General features: G+C 40.0%; 1 protein-coding gene across 1 annotated transcript; it reads left to right on the forward strand.

Moving 5' to 3' along the window:
* The first annotated feature begins 207 nt into the window (after positions 1–207).
* LOC138990931 (olfactory receptor 5AN6-like) lies at positions 208–1,152 on the forward strand. The gene has a single exon (XM_070383131.1). It carries the CDS (start codon positions 208–210, stop codon positions 1,150–1,152), a length of 945 nt encoding a protein of 314 aa, XP_070239232.1.
* Positions 1,153–20,353: the final 19,201 nt, after the last annotated feature.

Genomic DNA, 20,353 nt, shown 5'->3' on the forward strand with positions numbered 1-20,353 from the left:
GCCCTCTTGTACATGTGGGAACTCTGGCACACAGAGCAATCAGTTAGGGGCAAAGTTAACCAGCGTTGTTGCTTTTAAAGTTGTTCACTATTTCCCTTGATTCTGTGTTCGGTGTGGGTTGAAGGCAGTTTCTTCCCATGGACATTGGGCTAACAATTGACTTAAAGATTTATCCTTTTCCTACAGATCTGAGGACCCCCCAGGGCGATGGCTGGAGGAAGGAACAGTACAACAATCACAGAGTTTATCCTCTTGGGGTTCTCTGAGTTTCCACAGCTCACCGCTGTCCTCTTTTCAATATTCCTAGGGATCTACCTGGTGACAGTGTCTTGGAACCTGGGACTCATCGCCCTCATCAGGATGGACTCCCGTTTGCACACGCCTATGTACTTCTTCCTCAGTAACCTGTCCTTGCTGGACACTTGCTATATTTCCACCATAGCTCCTAGAATGCTCTCAGACTTCTTCAGGAAGCATAAACTCATCTCCTTTACGGGGTGCATCATGCAGTACTTCTTGTTCTCTAGCCTGGGCCTGACTGAGTGCAGTCTGCTGGCGGCCATGGCTTATGATCGCTATGTCGCCATTTGCAGTCCTCTGCTCTATACAGCCACCATGTGCCCCTCTCTCTGCGTGCAGATGGTGGCAGGATCTTGTGTAACTGGATTCCTTGGCTCGTTCATTCAGTTGTGTGCCTTACTTCAGCTCCACTTCTGTGGGCCAAACATCATCAACCATTTCTTCTGCGACCTGCCCCAACTGCTAACCCTATCCTGCTCGGACACCTTGTTCTTTCAAGTCATGACATCTGTGCTCACAGTCATCTTTGGGCTCATGTCTGTCTTGGTTATCATGATATCCTATGGTTACATTGTCGCCACCATTGTGAAGATCACTTCAGCTGAAGGCCGGTCCAAAGCCTTCAACACTTGTGCTTCTCACCTGACAGCAGTGACCCTCTTCTTTGGCTCGGGTATCTTTGTTTATATGTATCCTAATTCTGGCAGTTCCTTGAGCCAAAGCAAGCTGGCATCTGTCTTGTACACTGTTATAATCCCCATGCTAAATCCATTGATCTATAGCTTGCGGAACAAAGAAATCAAAGATGCCCTAAGCATATGGAAGAAGAAACTCTTTTCCTGGTGTTACTGACTATGGAATGTATTTCAGCTGTATGCTGTAGGAGAAATGTCAACTAAAACATTGATCCACAACTCTTCTAACTGCAGAGTGAGTTATAATTACTCTCATCTTCTGATATAAACCCATGGCTGGTGCAAGGACAGGACAACACATGAGAAGTATCTGGAAGTTCATTATCTCAGTGCTTCATCAGTGATGACCCAATATATCAATAGGTTAAGAAATTCACAAGCATTTTTGTAGCTAGTTGTGATGATGTGACTCTTCCATTCAATGTTCCATCCTTTAGCATGTACTACCTCAAGGACCAATGGTGGAGTGGGCCAAGTAGATCAAGGTTGCCAGGAGACCAGCAAGCCTCTCCATAGCATCTCACTTTAGGCAGGACAGGAATTACTATTAGTGCTGAGCTCTTTTAAAAAAGAATTTCCTAACTCATTCTGTTAGTTCTCTCATTTAACCTATTCTTTCACCTCTGGAAATCATGAATTCATTACTTCACTTATGGACTTGTTCAAAGCAAAAATAAACAAGAGATCAAAGATTTGTTAATTTCACACAAAAATAAATTTGTTGCAACAAGAATGCTCAACATGTCTGTAATATTTAAGATTTGGTTTGATCAGTTGGCTTGTTAGAGACATTTAGACAATTTTTAAATCTGTTATTGCTATATAGTTATCTCTGTTCTTCCTTCTTCACTGTGTAACTGGAAAAGGGAATCAGAAAATGGCCTTTTGCTGGTGAGATGGTCTAGTGCCTGATTTTGGCACCTCCAACAATGTCTTTATGTTACTTTTTTTGTTGTTTTTTGCTTTTTGAGTAGACCAAGTCTCCACTAGGAAGTTGTTTTTCCAGTAATTAACAAGTGGAAAGTGGTTGGTAAAATTAGCTATAAGAAGCTGATACATGAGAAAAGTCTGGTACATGTACTCTGGTACATGAAAAAGTCTAGATTTGTCTATTTCCCTAGTAATCTTAGTGGGAATTGCTACAGGGTACAGAGAAATACTCAAATATGGAGGCTGGGACAGAAAGCACTCTTGTTTATCTTCTGGTAGGATTCTGATTTTCATAATCTTTATGCCAGAAATAAAAATATAATATAATATTCTTGGTAAAAGATTCTATTCCTTTTATGTTCAGAAGGGAAAATTCAAAATCCCCAGGAGTATTCATGTGGTAAGAACTAAAAGCAAGTGTTGGACACCTGTAGGCACTACAGCTTTGAAGTTTCTGCTTCCAGGCCTCCATATTCCTGAGTCCTAGAAAACTCCATATTCCTGAGTTACAGTTATTGGATACAGTTTTGTCAAGGCAAGTTAGATATATAGGATGGTAGACATAGGTTTGATCTAATGTCTTTTCCAGCACTAACATCTATTAGTATCCCATTTGGATCTTCCTCAGCTTTAGCCTAGTGACCAAGACTGGACTGGAGTTGAGACTAGACTGGAGTTGAGAAAGAAAAGTAACTCCTGAAATGCCACATATTTTGCCTGGCTGGATCCTTAACATTTTTATGATCAAATATAATTATGATCTCCAATATACCTGCTTAAAATCAATGTCACAGACAGTAGAGAAGTTTCATTATGTAAAATTTCAAATTGCTTCAATTACAAAAAACATGATCTTCATGAAAGAGTGATAAGGTCCTTAAATAAGAGGAGCCTATTTACACAGAATACCTGGCTACCTTTTATTCTGACCTTTAAATTACCTGAAAGACATAGGTGTTTGGGAGATAGAATCCCTCTGTAAGAATTTCTCAAGAATGATAAAGGTTCTGAGATTAATCAGTCACAACAGAGGCTGAATAATCAGATGAACTCCTAAGCAGTACTCTGTCCCTGTTTTTATAACTACATGAGATGAACATTTTTGTCTTGATGATCTTAGAAACCAGGATAGTTTTTGTAAATTTGTACTAGGGGAAAGTAAAAATGCTTGCTCCTTGGAAGGAAAGCTATGACAAACCTAGACAGTATATTAAAAAGCAGAGACATCATTTTGCCAACAAAGGTCTGTATAGTCAAAGCTATGGTTTTTCCAGTAATCATGTACTGATTTGAGAGTTGGGGCTTAAAGAAAGCTCAACACTGAAGAACTGATGCTTTTGAACTGTGGTGCTAAAGAAGACTCTTGAGAGTCCCTTGGTGGACTGCAAGGACATCAAATCAGGATTGCTTAAAGGAAATCCATACTGAATATCCACTGGAAGGACTGCTGCTGAAGCTGAAGTTCCAATACTTTCTTCTCCAGGGGATCTTCCTGATCCAAGGATTGAACCGGGTCTCCTGCATTGCAGGTGGATTCTTTACTGAAAACGGAGAGAAAGGCAAATTGAAACTACAGTGAGGTACCACCAGTCAGAATGGCCATCATTAAAAAGTCTACAAATAACAAATGCTGAGAAGGATGTGGATACAAAGGACCCCCTACTGTATTGTTGATGGGAATGTAAGTTTGTGCAGCCACTGTGGAAAGAGTATGGAATTTCCTCAGAAAACTAAAAATAGAATTACCACATGATCCAGAAATCCCCCTCCTGATCATATATCCAGACAAAATTATAATTAAAAGAGATACATGGACTCCTATGTGCATAGCAGCCCTATACACAATAGCCACAACATGGAAACAACCTAATGCCCATCAACAGATGACCAGATGAAGAAGACCTGGTGCAGATACACCATGGAATAGTACTCTGCCATAAAAATGACAGAACAATGCCACTTGCAGAAACATGCATGCAACCAGAGATTATCATACTAAGCAAAGTAAGTCAGAAATAATGCCCTATGGTATCATTTATATGTGGAATCTAAAATATGACACAGATGAGCCTATCTATAAACAGAACTAAAGAGCCTCTTGGTGAAAGTGAAAAAGGATAGTGAAAAAGCTGGCTTAAAACCAACATTCAAAAAATGAAAATCATGGCATCCTGTCCCATCACTTCATGGCAAAGAGATTGGTAAGCAATGGAAATAGTGACAGACTTTATTTTCTTGGACTCCAAAATCACTGCAGACAGTGACTACAGCCATGGAATTTAAAGACTACTCCTTGGAAGAAAAGCTATGACCAACCTACACATAATATTAAAAAGAAGAGACATTACTTTGCCAACAAAGGTCCATCTAGTCAAAGCTATGGTTTTTCCAGTAGTCATGTATGGATGTGAGAGTTGGACCATAAAGAAGACTGAGAGCTGAAGAATTGATGTTTCTGAACTGTGGTGTTGGAGAAGACTCTTGAGAGTCCCTGGACTGCAAGGAGATCCAACCAGTCCATTCTAAAGAAGATCAGTCCTGAATATTCATTGGAAGGACTGAGGCTGAAGTTGAAGCTCCAATACTTTGGCCACCTGATGTGAAGAACTGACTCATTGGCAAAGACCCTGATGCTGGAAAAGATTGAAGGCAGGAGGAGAAGGGGATGACATAGGATGAGATGGTTGGATGGCATCACAAACTCAATGGACATGAGTTTGAGCAAGCTCCATGAGATGGTGAAGGACAGGGAGGCCTGGAGTGCTGCAGTCCATGGGGTCACAAGGCATGCGTGCTAAGTAGCCGCTTCAGCTGTGTCTGACTGTCTGTAACACTATGGACTGCAGCCTGCCAGGCTCCTCCACCCATAGGATTCTCCAGGCAAAAATACTGGAGTGGGTTGTTGTGCCCTCCTCCAGGAGATCTTCTCGATCCAGGATGGAACCCACGTCTCAGGTCTACCTGCATTGGCAGGTGGGTTCTCTACCACTAGCATCACCTGGGAAGCTCACTTTAGAATAGAGAACTAAATTCAAAATCCTATGAGAAACCATAATGAATATTCAAAAAATGTATACGTATGTATAACAGATGGAGAAGGCAATGGCACCCCATGTATAAAATCAGGACAGAGGAGCCTGTTTGTCCATGGGGTCGCTAAAAAGTCAGACACTGAAATAACACAGCATTGCATTGGAAGGAAAACTATATTCTTGCCTGGAGAAAGGATGGCAATGCCGCCTATGGGGTCAGACACGACTGAGTTGGACCGGACCGCATAGCATAGCATAGCATGTATAACAGAATCGGTTTGCTGTACAGCAGTAATTAACACAACATTGTAAACCAACTATATTTCAATAAATGAAATGTATCAGACCCTTACACTCTATGCTTAGCCTAGCACCTTGGGCATGCACTCCCCAGAAAGAGCCTTCACAAGCACTTGGTCCAGCTCAGCAGCACTGACCAGCTCCTCTCCTTGGTGAATGAGGTGCAGAGTTGCCACAGAGCTTTAGGGAATGGATAATGGGAGATCATTTTTGAGCTCCCCTAGAGAGTCAGTGGTATTATTAGCAGTTGCTTCTGGGTGCCAGGATTTTGTGCTTTTTTAAAATTGCACTGTTCTGTGTTCTTCTAGCTTCCCTTGTATTTATTTTAAATTAAGTTGAAAAGAATCAAGGGCAGAGAAGTGCCTGAGAAGGGTAGAGTGGAGCTAGAAAAACAAGCCCCTAAAGTCTTGCTTACTATCTACCCGCTGGCTGCTCTACTGTGCTTAGACAGGACGTTCAGATTCCTTTTAGCCATTCAAAAGTTGCCAAGAGCATCTTCTGACTATCTCTTGTAAATTCACCGGAGAGATTTATATTTGGAGTTGATGAAAATAACCTCTGATACATAGTTGAGTGAAGAAAAGCCTCCAGACCATGCAAAGCAGGAACACGAAGGCTCATTCCATGAACGTGCATGCCTTGTGACTGCAGTAATAAAGGTGCTCTCTTATTTAGATCATTCTGTCTGATCTCACCATTGGGAGAGAGGACTGTCCCACCCAGAATGAATGGATAAAGGTAAAAAAGGAAGTCTGTGACGTGGATATATTCATAAACAGAGAGAAGCAAGACTTGACGGGTAGCTGTGGAAAGTAAATAGCAGAAAGTGAGTTACTGATGGAGCCACACCCTGATGAGATTGCAGGTGAATAGCTTTATCCTTGGAAGGAAGACAAATTCTTTATTTGAAATAGGCATGGCTGTTGTAAGGATGAGTATTGGTACTGATAAACTTAGGAGCCAGAATGAGCCTAAGGGACTTGATTGTCATGGAAAACAATGGTAGAGGCAACCATTAAGAAGAATGCATGTGCTCCACTCTAAAACTGCAGAATTAAAGACTCCGTACACAGTCTGTAGCAGTGCCTGGTGTTTCAGGTTTTCCCTGGTGCTGTCTCTGTCACCACAGGTACTTGGGGGAAAAATACAAAACCCTGAACTCCATAAGCATATGTTACTCCCCTTTGTTCTCCCAGCTGTGACTCTTGTGTCTCTCTGTGGGGGATCAAGTGAGAGAGTCATTTCCTAGGCAGGTTGATAGGATATCTAGGGGTCCCCAAGGAGAGAGGGGTCTGGAATTCTCAAGAAGGAAGAAAGGACAAACTTTTCACAGTCTTTGTAGACCAGGATCTGGGGACTGGAGTCGATGAAAATGAGAGGGTAACAGGCAGGAAGGCCAGGGGTCTCCAAATGGAGGAAATAGCCTGCAAGTGTCAGACATTTCTCTCTCTCTTAAGCGGCAGGAGGAAACAAACTAGCGATACTTTTTCCTTCTCTATACAAATTTAAAGGGAGGTTTCTCTTAAAATACTGTGTTGCCATAATGACATCTAGTTTCGCCTGAAGTTAGCTATTCTTGAGCCTAGAGATAACCAATACCTTTTTCTTATGGAAATGTCCATCTTAAGCTATGCTAATGTACTATGCCTTTGCCCCAAACTCTGTCTCTAAGTCGGTTCCGCCTCTTGGCCCAGAACCTACTTGACAAACCAGTATGTTATACTCAGATATTGTTCCCCTAATCTATGTAAGTGAAACTATTTGTATGGTGGTCTGCCCTTCTTCAAGATTCAAGTTAATCATTTTATGGCCCAGGATAAACTATTTGGTGCCAAGGTTATCCCAAAATGCATCTTATGGGTGAGGGGCCTGGTGCCATTCTGAATTTTAAGACATTCCTTTCTTTCATTAACAGACTGCTAGTGACTATATAACATCCAGCTGAAGACTAGCAGGGGGGTACTCTTTCTGCCCCCTTCTGATGCCTATGTCAGAAGCTTTCTCTATCTCCTTTATACTTTAATAAAACTTTATTACACAAAAGCTCTGAGCGATCAAGCCTCGTCTCTGGCCCCAGATTGAATTCTTCTCCTCCGGGGGCCAAGAATCCTGGTGTATTCGCGTGATTCAACAACAACCTTTCACAAGGACACATATCATCCCAAATAATAGATGAAGGACTGACGCTTAGAGACTGCAGCACACCGTCCAAAATTACAGTGGGAATGCAAGTGAGCCACCAGTGTGCATAAGGGAGCTTTTCTTGAGTGATGGAAATGTTCTAAAAGTGGATTGTGGGGATGATTTCAGTCTACTAAAATTATCGCACACTTAAAATGGATGGATTTATGACATGTGAGCTATACTTTAACAAAACTCTTGAAAATAAAAATAAAATGAGAAGAAAAAAAAATCTTGAAGCAAGACCTGGCTAAAAGACTGTGACAATGTCCTGTTCTATTCTGAACCAAGAAATGAGCTTAGAATAAGTCTTCAATCAGCAGGCCCAACAGGTATTCACATATTCTTCCATTTAGCCAGCATTTAGTGGACGCTTACTCACGGGCTAAGTGATGAGAGACAATGAGTAATCACAATGGGGCTTCCCCGGGGCCTCAGTGGAGAAGAATCCACCTGCCAGTGCAGGAGACCCGGCTTCGATCCCTGGGTTGGGAAGATTCCCTGGAGAAGGAAATGGCAATTCACTCCAGTATTCTTGCCTGGAGAATCTCATGGAGAATCTCATGAAGCCCGGTGTGCAGTCACAAAGAGTTGGACATGACTGAGTGACTAAACAGCAACAACTTCCCTAGGAATTTCACTCTCTAGTAGGGGACAGGATGTAAAAATAACTAATTTCAATGCGATGTGATAAAAATGCAAAATTAATAGTACATGTAAAGGATGTGACATTTTTGAATCCTGCCTGTAACGTTCAAGGAGTTCATGATCTGAGCCACAGTCAGCTCCTGATCTTGTTTTTGTTGAGTGTATAGAGCTTCTCCATCTTTGGCTGCAAAGAATATAATCAATCTGATTTCTGGGGATGTCCACGTGTAGAGTCTTCTCTTGTGTCATTGGAGAGGGTGTTTGCTATGAGCAGTGCATTCTCTTGGCAAAACTCTATTAGCCTTTGCCCTGCTTCATTTTGTACTCCAAGGCCAAACTTGCCTGTTACTCGAGGGGTCTGACTTCCTACTTTTGCATTCCAATCCGCTATGATGAAAAGAACACCTTTTTTGGGTATTCGTTCTAGAAGGTCTCATAGATCTTCATAGAACCGTTCAACTCCAGCTTCTTCGTCGTTACTCGTTGGGGCATAGACTTGGATTGCCATGATATTGAATGGTTTGCCTTGGAAACGAACAGAGATCATTCTGTCGTTTTTTTGAGATTGCATCCAAGTACTGCATTTCAGACTCTTGTTGACTATGATGGCTACTCCATTTCTTCTAAGGGATTCTTGCCCACAGTAGTAGATATAAAGGTCATCTGAGTTAAATTCACCCATTCCAGTCCATCTTAGTTCACGGATTTCTAAAATGTCAATGTTCACTCTTGCCATCTCCTGTTTGACCATTTCCAATTTGCCTTGATTCATGGACCTAACATTCCAGGTTCCTATGCATTATTGCTCTTTATAGCATTAGACTTTACTTCCATTACCAGTCACATCCACAACTGGGCATTATTTTCACTTTGGCTCTGTCTCTTCATTCTTTCTGGAGTTATTTCTCCACTCTTCTCCTTATCAAAAAATTCAAATTTAAAAATCAAGAAAATAGGGAAACCTACTAGACAATTCAGGTGTGACCTAAATCAAATCCCTTATCATTATATAGTGGAAGTGAGAAATAGATTCAAGGGATTAGATCTGATAGACAGAGTTCTTGAAGAACTATGGACAGATGTTCATGATGTTGTACAGGAGACAGGGAGAAAGACCATCCCAAGGAAAGAAATGGAAAAAGGCAAAATGGCTGTCTGAGGAGACCTTACAAATAGCTGAGAAAAGAAGAGAAGCAAAAGGCAAAAGAGAAAAAGAAAGATATACTCATTTGAATGCAAAGTTCCAAAGAGTAGCAAGGAGAGATAAGAAAGACTTCCTCATTGACCAATGCAAAGAAATAGAGGAAAACAATAGAATAGGAAAGACTAGAGATCTCTTCAAGAAAATTAGAGATACCAAGAGAACATTTCATGAAAAGATGGGCTCAGTAAAGGAAAGAAATGGTATGGATCTAATAGAAGCATTTTAAGCATATTAAGAAGAGGTGGCAAGAATACACAGAACTATGCAAAAAAGATCTTCATGATCCAGATAACCATGATGGTGTGATCACTCACCTAGACCCAGACATCCTGGAGTATGAAGTCAAGTGGGCCTTAGTAAACATCACTAGGAACAAAGCTAGTGGAGGTGATGGAATTCCAGTTGAGCTATTTCAAATCCTGGGAGATGATGCTGTGAAAGTGCTGCACTCAATATGCCAGCAAATTTGGAAAACTCAGCAGTGGCCACAGGACTGGAAAAGACCAATTTTCATTTCAATCTCAAAGAAAGGCAATGCCACAGAATGCTCAAACTACCCCACAATTGCACTGATCTTACACACTAGCAAAGTAATGCTCAAAATTCTCTAAGCTACATCCATACCATCTTCCATAGTGGCTGTATCAATTTACAGGGGTGGGATGGGGAGGGAGATGGGAGAGAGTTTCAAAAAGGAGGGGATATATGTATACCTATGGCTGATTCATGTTGAGGTTTGACAGAAAACAGCAAAATTCTGTAAAACTACTATCCTTCAATAAAAATAAATTAAAAAACAAAACAAAACAAAACATTTTCCAAGCTAGGCTTCAACAGTACATGAATCATTAACTTCCATATGTTCAAGCTGGATTTAGAAAAGGCATTGAAACAGAGATCATGAACATTCATTGGGTCATTGTTCAAGCTGGATTTAGAAAAGGCATCTGCTGTTGCTGCTGCTGAGTCACTAGTCTTGTCCGACTCTCTTTCCAACATTGCACTGGGTCATTGAAAAGGCAAGAAAAGAGAGTTCCAGAAAACAATCTAAAGTGAAAAGTGAAAGTGAAGTCGCTCAGTCATGTTTTATTGATTATCCAGGCTCCTCCATCCATGGGATTTTCTAGATCACAACAAACTGTTTTTTTGATTAGGCCAAAGCCTTTGAAAATCTTTCAAGAGATGGGAATACCAGAACACTTTACCTGAATTTTGAGAAATGTGTATTCAGGTCAAGAAGCAATAGTTTGAATGGGACATGGAATAACAGATTGATTCCAAATTGGGAAAGGAGAAAGTCAAAGCTGTATACTGTCACCCTGCTTATTTAACTTATATGCAGAGTACATCATGTGAAATGCTGGGCTGGATGAAGCACAAGCTAGAATCAAGATTGCCGGGAGAAATAGCAATAACCTCAGATACATAGATGACACCACCCTTATGGCAGAAAGCAAAGAACTAAAGAGCCTCTTGTTGAAAGTGAAAGAGGAGAGTAAAAAAACTGGCTTAAAATTCAATATTCAAAAAATGAAGATCATGGCATCCAGTCCCATCACTTCATGGCAAGTAGAAGGGGAAACAGTGGCTGACTTTATTTTTTGGGGCTCCAAAATCACTGCAAATGGTGACAGCAGCCATGAAATTAAAAGATCCTTGCTCCTTGGAAGGAAAGCTCTGACCAACCTAGACAGCATATTAAAAAGCAGAAACATTACTTTGCCAACAAAGTCCCATCTAGTCAAGGCTATGGTTTTTTGGTAGTCATGTATGGATGTGAGAGTTGGGTCATAAAGAAAGCTGAGTGCTGAAGAATTGAGGCTTTTGAACTGTGGTGTTGTCAAAACTCTTGAGGGTCCTTTGGACTGCAAGGAGATCCAACCAACTTGACCTTGGTTGATCAACTTAACTTGATCCTCTGGTCAATCCTAGAGGAAATCAGTCCTGAATAGTCTTTGGAAGGACTGAAGCTGAAGCTGAAAAAGTCCAATACTTTGGCCACCTGATGCAAAGTGCTGATTCACTGGGAAAGACCCTGATGCTGGGAAAGATTGAAGGCAGGAGGAGAAGGGGATGACAGAGAATGAGATGGTTGGATGGAATCCAAGAGTTGGACATGAGTTTGAGTAAGCTCACCTGTCAGAATAGCTCTTATAAAAAAGGCAACATATATCTAGTGTTGACGAGGATGTGGAGAAAAAGGAACATTCTTGCCCTGTTGGTGAGAACATAAGTTGGTGAAATCCACTATGGAAAACATATGATGATTCCTCAAAATATTAAAAACAGATCTACCAAAAGATCTATAAGTTTCACTTCTGGGCATTTTTATGAAGAAAACAAAAACATTAACTCAAAATGTTGCATGCACCTCAAAGTTCATAGCAGCATTATTTACACTAGCCAAGATATGGAAGCAACCCAAGAGTCCATCAAAATACAGGATATATTGAATATATTGGATATATCCCAAACATTGGATATATTAGATATATCTAAAATATAATGGATAAAAAATGTGACATATATATGCAAATATATGTAATGGAATAGTACTCAGTCACAAAAAAGATGAACCTTTCCTTTCACGACAACCTGAATGGATGTAGAGGGTATCACACTTAGTGGAATAAGTCAGGGGAAGACAAATACTATATAATTTCACTTATTTATAAAACCTAAAAAAAAAAAAAAACACAAATGAACAAATGTAAGAAGACAAAAATGACTCATAATACAGAGAACAAGTTGGTTGTTTCCATAGGAGGGGATGAACAAAATAGATGAGGGAGATTAAGAAGTGTAAACTTTCAGCTATAAAATAAGTGTCATGATATGTAATGTGCAGCAAAAGGAATGTAGGCATTAACATTGCAATAACTGTGCATGGTGACAGGTGGTAACTAGACTTATAGTGGTGATCGTTTTGCAGTGTTTAAAAGAGCAAATTATTATGTTGTACAACTGAAACTAACATAATATTGTAAATCAATTATATTTCAATAAATAGTAAAGAGAAATATTATACAGTACTTGTGTTTATGATGATGTTTATAAATCACTTAAATATGTATTATAACAAATTGAGTGAGACATTTATATACATATAATGTTCTGAAAATACAATATTCAGAAAAGACTGAAGAAATGAATCCATAAAGAAGGGTTTTAGATTAAGGTGATATAAGATGCATTCCTAGTCTATCGATTCATTGGTCTAAAAGAGCTTCCTAAACTTGAATCATCCATGAAGAGAAAGTGGAATCAGCAGGGGACTCTGTCGTGTTCTCCACTGCCATTGAACCAGGGAACAATTACCCAGACAGGTCAATCAGCCAACCTCTTTCCACTTTGGATCCTGAGGCAGCATTTAAGAGAACTCCCGGTGGAAGTGCCTCTCTTATCAAGGCTGGCCAGGAGACTGCACAGCCAAAGAAGTCTAGAGAGGGAAGGTCCTCCCATAGGAATGTTCCTTTAGAAGACAGTTGAATGTAAGTGTTCAATGCCTTTCCTAGGAATCTAGAGCTTAGAAAGTGTCCAGACCAGGAAGGGGCAGTGAGCTCTGCCAGATTTCCCAGACTCCAGTGAAATAAATGGTCACCAGTGGCCACCCATTCTTCACAAACATCTGGGTGAGGATTGTCAATGGCAGCGTGGGGCACAGGGTAATGGTGCTCAGTGACCTGACTCCCGGTTTGGAAGCCTTCCTCCTTTACAAAGCTATGTCTTCCACTATCGGCCTGTCTTCTCTCTCTGCTTCAAACTTGCTCAGAGCTCAGGTCCTTTCTACTAGGAAGTAATGTTTCCCTTCAATGGAGAATTTTAACAGAAACAAGACTATGCAGCTAACTGAATAATATCTTGAATTGGGGACTTGCTGTTGTATGGAGAGTTGGCTGTAATTTCTTTTACTACCTGATGCCCAATGTCATGTTTTGAAAAGATGGTGTTTGTCAAGAGCTGCATGAGGACTTCCCTGGTGGTCCAGGGTTTAAGACTCCATGCCTCTCTCAGGGGGCATGAGTTTCATCCCTGGCTGGGGAACTGAAATCCTGCATGCCACAGGGCAAAAAAAAAAAAAAAAAAAAAAAGCAGCATGTATTAAGTATTAATTCACTTAGGCCTGGGTTTGATCCCTGGGTTGGGAAGATCCCCTGGAGAAGGGAATGGCAACCCACTCCAGTATTTGTGTCTGGAGAATTCAATGGACAGAGGAGCTTGGTGGGCTACAGTCCATGGGGTTAAAAAGAGTTGGACAGGACTGAGTGACTGACACTTTCACTGTAATATAATTAAAATGATAGTTTATTTTCCATTCCCATAGCACTGTAGCTCAGTAGCAAGGATTTTAGAGTTCACAAGACCTGGTCCAAATTCACAGCACTGCCACTCACTAGCTGCCCGACCTTGGACAAGTTAATTGGCTTCCCCACGGCTAGTCTTCCCGAAAGTGTATTAAAGAAACAGGCCCAGAGGGTTGGGTGAGAGTAAATGAGGTGTAAGTGGATTGTTGAGAACTGTGATGCACACAGTAAGTGACGATTTAACATAATAAAAGGTAAATTGCATTACCACACCGAGAAATATACTTGTAAACCAAAGAAAGACTCTTGAGCTTTCTTTTTCTTTTTTTAAAAATTATTTTTATTTTTTACTTTACAATATTTTATTGGTTTTGGCGTACATCAACATGCATCTGCCACGTGTGTACACATGTTCTCCATCCTAAACCCCCCTCCCCATACCATCCCTCTGGGTCATCCCACTGCACCAGCCGCAAGCTTCCTGTATCCTGCGTTGAACCTGGACTGGCAATTTGTTTCCTATATGATATTCAGTTCAGTTCAGTTCAGTCGCTCACTCGTGTCCGACTCTTTGCGACCCCCTGAATCGCAGCACGCCAGGCCTCCCTGTCCATCACCAACTCCTGGAGTTCACCCAGACTCATGTCCACCAAGTCAATGATGCCATCCAGCCATCTCATCCTCTGTCGTCCCTTTCTCCTCCTGCCCCCAACCCCTCCCAGCATCAGAGTCTTTTCCAATGAGTCAACTCTTCACATGAGGTGGCCAAAGTACTGGAGTTTCAGCTTTAGCATCATTCCTTCCAAAGAAATCCCAGGGCTGATCTCCTTCAGAATGGACTGGTTGGATCTCCTTGCAGTCCAAGGGACTCTCAAGAGTCTTCTCCAACACCACAGTTCAAAAGCATCAATTCTTCGGTGCTCAGCCTTCTTCACAGTCCAACTCTCACATCCATACATGATCACTGGAAAAAACATAGCCTTGACTAGACGAACCTTTGTTGGCAAAGTAATGTCTCTGCTTTTGAATATGCTATCTAGGTTGGTCATAACTTTCCTTCCAAGGAGTAAGCATCTTTTAATTTCATGGCTGCAGTCACCATCTGCAGTGATTTTGGAGCCCAAAAAAATAAAGTCTGACACTGTTTCCACTGTTTCCCCATCTATTTCCCATGAAGTGATGGGACCAGATGCCATGATCTTCGTTTTCTGAATGTTGAGCTTTAAGCCAACTTTTTCACTCTCCACTTTCACTTTCATCAAGAGGCTTTTTAGTTCCTCTTCACTTTCTGCCATAAGGGTGGTGTCATCTGCATATCTGAGGTTATTGATATTTCTCCCAGCAATCTTGATTCCAGCTTGTGTTTCTTCCAATCCAGCGTTTCTCATGATGTACTCTGCATATAAGTTAAATAAACAGGGTGACAATATACAGCCTTGACGTACTCCTTTTCCTATTTGGGACCAATAGGTTCTGTTGTTCCATGTCCAGTTCTAACTGTTGCTTCCTGACCTGCATACAAATTTCTCATGAGGCAGATCAGGTGGTCTGGTATTCCCATCTCTTTCAGAATTTTCCACAGTTTATTGTGATCCATGCAGTCAAAGGACACGTTTTAATGCCATTCTCCCAAATCATCCCCCCCTCCCTCTCCCACAGAGTCCAAAAGACTGTTCTATATATCTGTGTCTCTTGCTGTCTCGAATACAGGGCTGTCGTTACCATCTTTCTAAATTCCATATATATGCGTTAGTATACTCTACTGGGGAGAAGGCAATGGCAACCCACTCCAGTACTCTTGCCTGGAGAATATGCAGGAGCCTGGTGGGCTGTAGTCCATGGAGTCGCTAAGAGTCGGACACGACTGAGCGACTTCACTTTCATGCATTGGAGAAAGAAATGGCAACCCACTCCAGTGTTCTTGCCTGGAGAATCCCAGGGATGGCGGAGCCTGGTGGGCTGCCATCTATGGAGCGCACAGAGTTGGACACGACTGAAGAGACTTAGCAGCAGCAGCAACAGCATACTGTATTGGTGTTTTTCTTTCTGGCTTACTTCACTCTGTATAATAGGCTCCAGTTTCATCCACCTCATTAGAACTGATTCAAATGTATTGTTTTTAATGGCTGAGTAATACTCCATTGTGTATATGTACCACAGCTTTCTTATACATTCATCTGCTGATGGACATCTAGGTTGCTTCCACGTCCTGGCTATTATAAACAATGCTGCGATGAACATTGGGGTACACGTGTCTCTTTCAGTTCTGGTTTCCTCAGTGTGTATGCCCAGCAGTGGGATTGCTGGGTTGTATGGCAGTTCTATTTCCAGAGTTTTAAGGAATCTCCACACTGTTCTCCATAGTGGCTGTACAAGTTTGCATTCCCACCAACAGTGTAAGAGGGTTCCCTTTTCTCCACACTCTCTCCAGCATTTATTGCTTGTAGACTTTTGGATAGCAGCCATTCTGACTGGCATGAAATGGTACCTCATTGTGGTTTTGATTTGCATTTCTCTGATAATGAGTGATGTTGAGCATCTTTTCATGTGTTTGTTAGCCATCTGTATGTCTTCTTTGGAGAAATGTCTATTTAGTTCTTTGGCCCATTTTTTGATTGGGTTGTTTATTTTTCTGGAATTGAGCTGCAGGAGTTGCTTGTGTATTTTTGAGATTAGTTGTTTGTCAGTTGCTTCATTTGCTATTATTTTCTCCCATTCTGAAGGCTGTCTTTTCACCTTGATTATAGTTTCTTTTGTTGTGCAAAAGCTTTTAATTTTAATTAGGTCCCATTTATTTTTGCTTTTATTTCCAATATTCTGGGAGGTGGGTCATAGAGGATCCTGCTGTGATGTATGTCGGAGGACAGGATCCTCTACATAGAAAACCCTAAAAACTCCACCAGAAAATTACTAGAGCTAATCAATGAATATAGTAAAGTTGCAGGATATAAAATCAACACACAGAAATCCCTTGCATTCCTATACACTAATAATGAGAAAATAGAAAGAGAAATTAAGGAAACAATTCCATTCACCATTGCAACAAAAAGAATAAAATACTTAGGAATATATCTACCTAAAGAAACTAAAGACCTATATATAGAAAACTATAAAACACTGATGAAAGAAATCAAAGAGGACACTAACAGATGGAGAATATACCATGTTCATGGATCGGAAGAATCAATATAGTGAAAATGAGTATACTACCCAAAGCAGTCTATAGATTCAATGCAATCCCTATAAAGCTACCAATGGCATTTTTCACAGAGCTAGAACAAATAATTTCACAATTTGTATGGAAATACAAAAAACCTCGAATAGCCAAAGCAATCTTGAGAAAGAAGAATAGAACTGGAGGAATCAACCTGCCTGACTTCAGGCTCTACTACAAAGCCACAGTCATCAAGACAGTATGGTACTGGCACAAAGACAGAAATATAGATCAATTGTACAAAATAGAAAGCCCAGAGATAAACCCACACACCTATGGACACCTTATCTTTGACAAAGGAGGCAAGAATATACAATGGAGAAAAGACAATCTCTTTAACAAGTGGTGCTGGGAAAATTGGTCAACCACTTGTAAAAGAATGAAACCAGAACACTTTCTAACACCATACACAAAAATAAACTCAAAATGGATTAAAGATCTAAATGTAAGACCAGAAACTATAAAACTCTTAGAGGAGAACATAGGCAAAAGACTCTTGAGCTTTCAATGATCCTACGTTATTCTTGTCCTGTCTAAAATGCCTTCTTATTTACTATTGGTATCGAGGATAGCTGTGCAGTCCTAGTATCCACTACCCCACAGCATTTATGGTATGTTTGGAAATAATGAACGGGTTGGCTTCTGATATGCTTAGGCACCCTTTTAGTTCTTACTTCTTCAGAATCCTTGGTCGGTATTCTAATCGGAAAAATTCCTTTGTGTTTCTAATTTGACAGTGTTAGCTCCTCCTCTTCATGTCCTTAGCAAACATAGGAAACCGATCACTTTGTGATCAATCACCATTTCTTAAGAAACTGGCTTAGCAAGATCAACTTGCTTGTGTCTCAAACAACCATTTACATGATTTCTTATTTCTTCTGGTTGTTTAGAACATGAAAAAAATATATATCAGAGAAAGTGACAGTATTTAGGGAACATTTATTTCTACTCTAAGAAAAAAATCTTTGTTGTTATTGTTGTTCATTCGCCAAGTCATGTCTGACTCTTTGTGACCCCATGAACTGCAGCACGCCAAGTTTCCTTGTCTTTCACTATCTCCTGGAGTTTGCTCAAATTCATGTCCACTGAGTCGGTGATGCCACCTTTAAGAAAGGCTTTTTAAACAGTAATTTTAATTAAGATTAACAATAATAATAAGAACCCACAGTATCAACTTAAATGATAGTAACATATAACTTTTACCAAGACTCACTAAATCATGCTACAAAGCCTAGTTGAAAAATAAAATGGCTTTCTCAATTAAAAACTAGTCTACAATGATACCAAATATTTAATTTGATTGACTTCTTTTTCTGGAATAGACTGATACTCTACAGCTTTTAGAACAATGACTTCACAGCTACAAAATATTATCATCAACCCTATTCACTTCAGAAAATGCTGGTGAATTTTTATTGGAAGCATTTGAATCTCAGTGGATGCCTGATAGAGAATGAGACTTCTAAACTCATCTAATTAGCAGTAGAATTGAGAATAGAAATGAAATATTTGTTGGTGGACACATAAGATTTTACCTTATTTTCAAAAAAGGTAATCCCTAAGTTATTTGAAATAGTTAAGTGCATTTTATGAGTTTATTTTTTTAAATTTTATTTTATTTAAATTTACAATATTGTATTGGTTTTGCCATATATCAAAATGAATCTGCCACAGGTATACATGTGTTCCCCATCCTGAACCCTCTTCCCTTCTCCCTCCCCATACCATCCCTCTGGGTCCTCCCAGTGCACCAGCCCCAAGCATCCAGCATCGTGCATTGAACCTGGACTGGTGACTTGTTTCATATATGATATTATACATATTTCAATGCCATTCTCCCAAATCATCCCACCCTCTCCCTCTCCCACAGAGTCCAAAAGACTGTTCTATACATCAGTGTCTCTTTTGCTGTCTCAGATAAGGGTTATTGTTACCATCTTTCTAAATTCCATATATATTTTAATTGGTGTTTTTCTTTCTGGCTTACTTCAGTCTGTATAATAGGCTCCAGTTTCATCCACCTCATTAGAACTGATTCAAATGTATTCTTTTTAATGGCTGAGTAATACTCCATTGTGTATATGTACCACAGCTTTCTTATCCATTCATCTGCTGATGGACATCTAGGTTGCTTCCATGTCCTGGCTATTATATGAGTTTTAAATACATATGATCATTATATCATAAAATAATAGAAAAATTCAACTACATCAATTTCTGCATGTTCAGTGTTGTCTAGGGACCAATATTCATGGTTAGGGAGCAAAAGTGCATGAAAATATCTGTGGTCTTCAGGAAATTAAAGTCTAGCTTGGGAAATCATTGTATGTTATCTATTTGTCATAAAAAAAGCAAGATAAAAATTTCCTGGAGTTTTAATATAAGTTGAATCATGGAGAAGAGGTAAATAAAGGAACATTTATTGAAAGACTATTCTGTCCAAGATAAATTAATAATAATACTGTAACCAAAATAAAGCAATTTTCTACCCTGTTCCAGGAATTGTGTAGGGAACTACAGGTATATGAACTCATGCTATCTTTACTGTGACCCTACTACCAATCATGATATCCATGCAGGATACTGGAGCTGTGTTTTCAGGTACATTGTTGTGATATAATTATAGGAAACAACTTTTGCGAACTTACAATGAGTTAGAGAATCAAAAATAAAATGAGGAAAAAACCAAATACATATGTATAATATAATATTTATTTCTAATTTGGATTTTTATGTATTCTGGCAGTCTCTAGAAATGCATATTTATATACTGATATAACATATTGACATATTGATTTCATAGCATGTAAATTTTTGAATGCACATTAGTTACTAGGAGTTTTTGATATACTGTAGACACATCTCCTCATTCCCCATTAACTGAAGGCACATCTTAGCTTTTTGTTTGGAGAATATAATTCCCATTTCAGAGAGTAAGCAATTTTTCTACACAGTTTCAGAAGGGATAGTTGAATAAATTACAGGTCCACAAATATTTGTTATGTACTCACATTGCTTGGTTCAGCCACTAAACTAAACCTCAGGGTGGTACATTGTTATGTTAATGGACACCAGTGAATCACAATTCCTTACTTCCATGTCCTTGTATAGTCCCCTTCCACAGTGAGTCATTCCTTGGCCATGTGACTGACTTTGATCAATGAAGCATCACCACATTTGATGCAAGAGGAGGCCTGATGAGTGCTTGTCCTTGGGACTGGCTCTCTTGGAATCCTGAGGTCACACTCAGAAGAGTCTAGGGTGAAAGGCATGTGGAGAGAGAATCTCAGCCATCTCAACCATTCAATCATCCCAGGTGAGCCCCAAAACAGGTGAGGTCATCTCAGACCATCCAAGCCATTGATGAATACAGCCACATTAGAGTTCCAAGTGAAACCCACAGATGCTCCAAGAAAAAAACGTGAGAGATGATGAATTGTTGGTGTTTTAGGTCAATGCAGTATTTGGATGCAATCTCAAAAATGACAGAATGATCTCTGTTCGTTTCCAAGGCAAACCATTCAATATCACAGTAATCCAAGTCT

This window comes from Bos mutus, chromosome 15, assembly GCF_027580195.1.
Source record: "Bos mutus isolate GX-2022 chromosome 15, NWIPB_WYAK_1.1, whole genome shotgun sequence".
Classification (NCBI taxonomy): Eukaryota; Metazoa; Chordata; class Mammalia; order Artiodactyla; family Bovidae; genus Bos; species Bos mutus.

Excerpts from the sequence above, each read along its gene's own strand:
- LOC138990931 (XM_070383131.1), top strand. The coding sequence starts at position 208 with ATGGCTGGAGGAAGGAACAGTACAACAATCACAGAGTTTATCCTCTTG.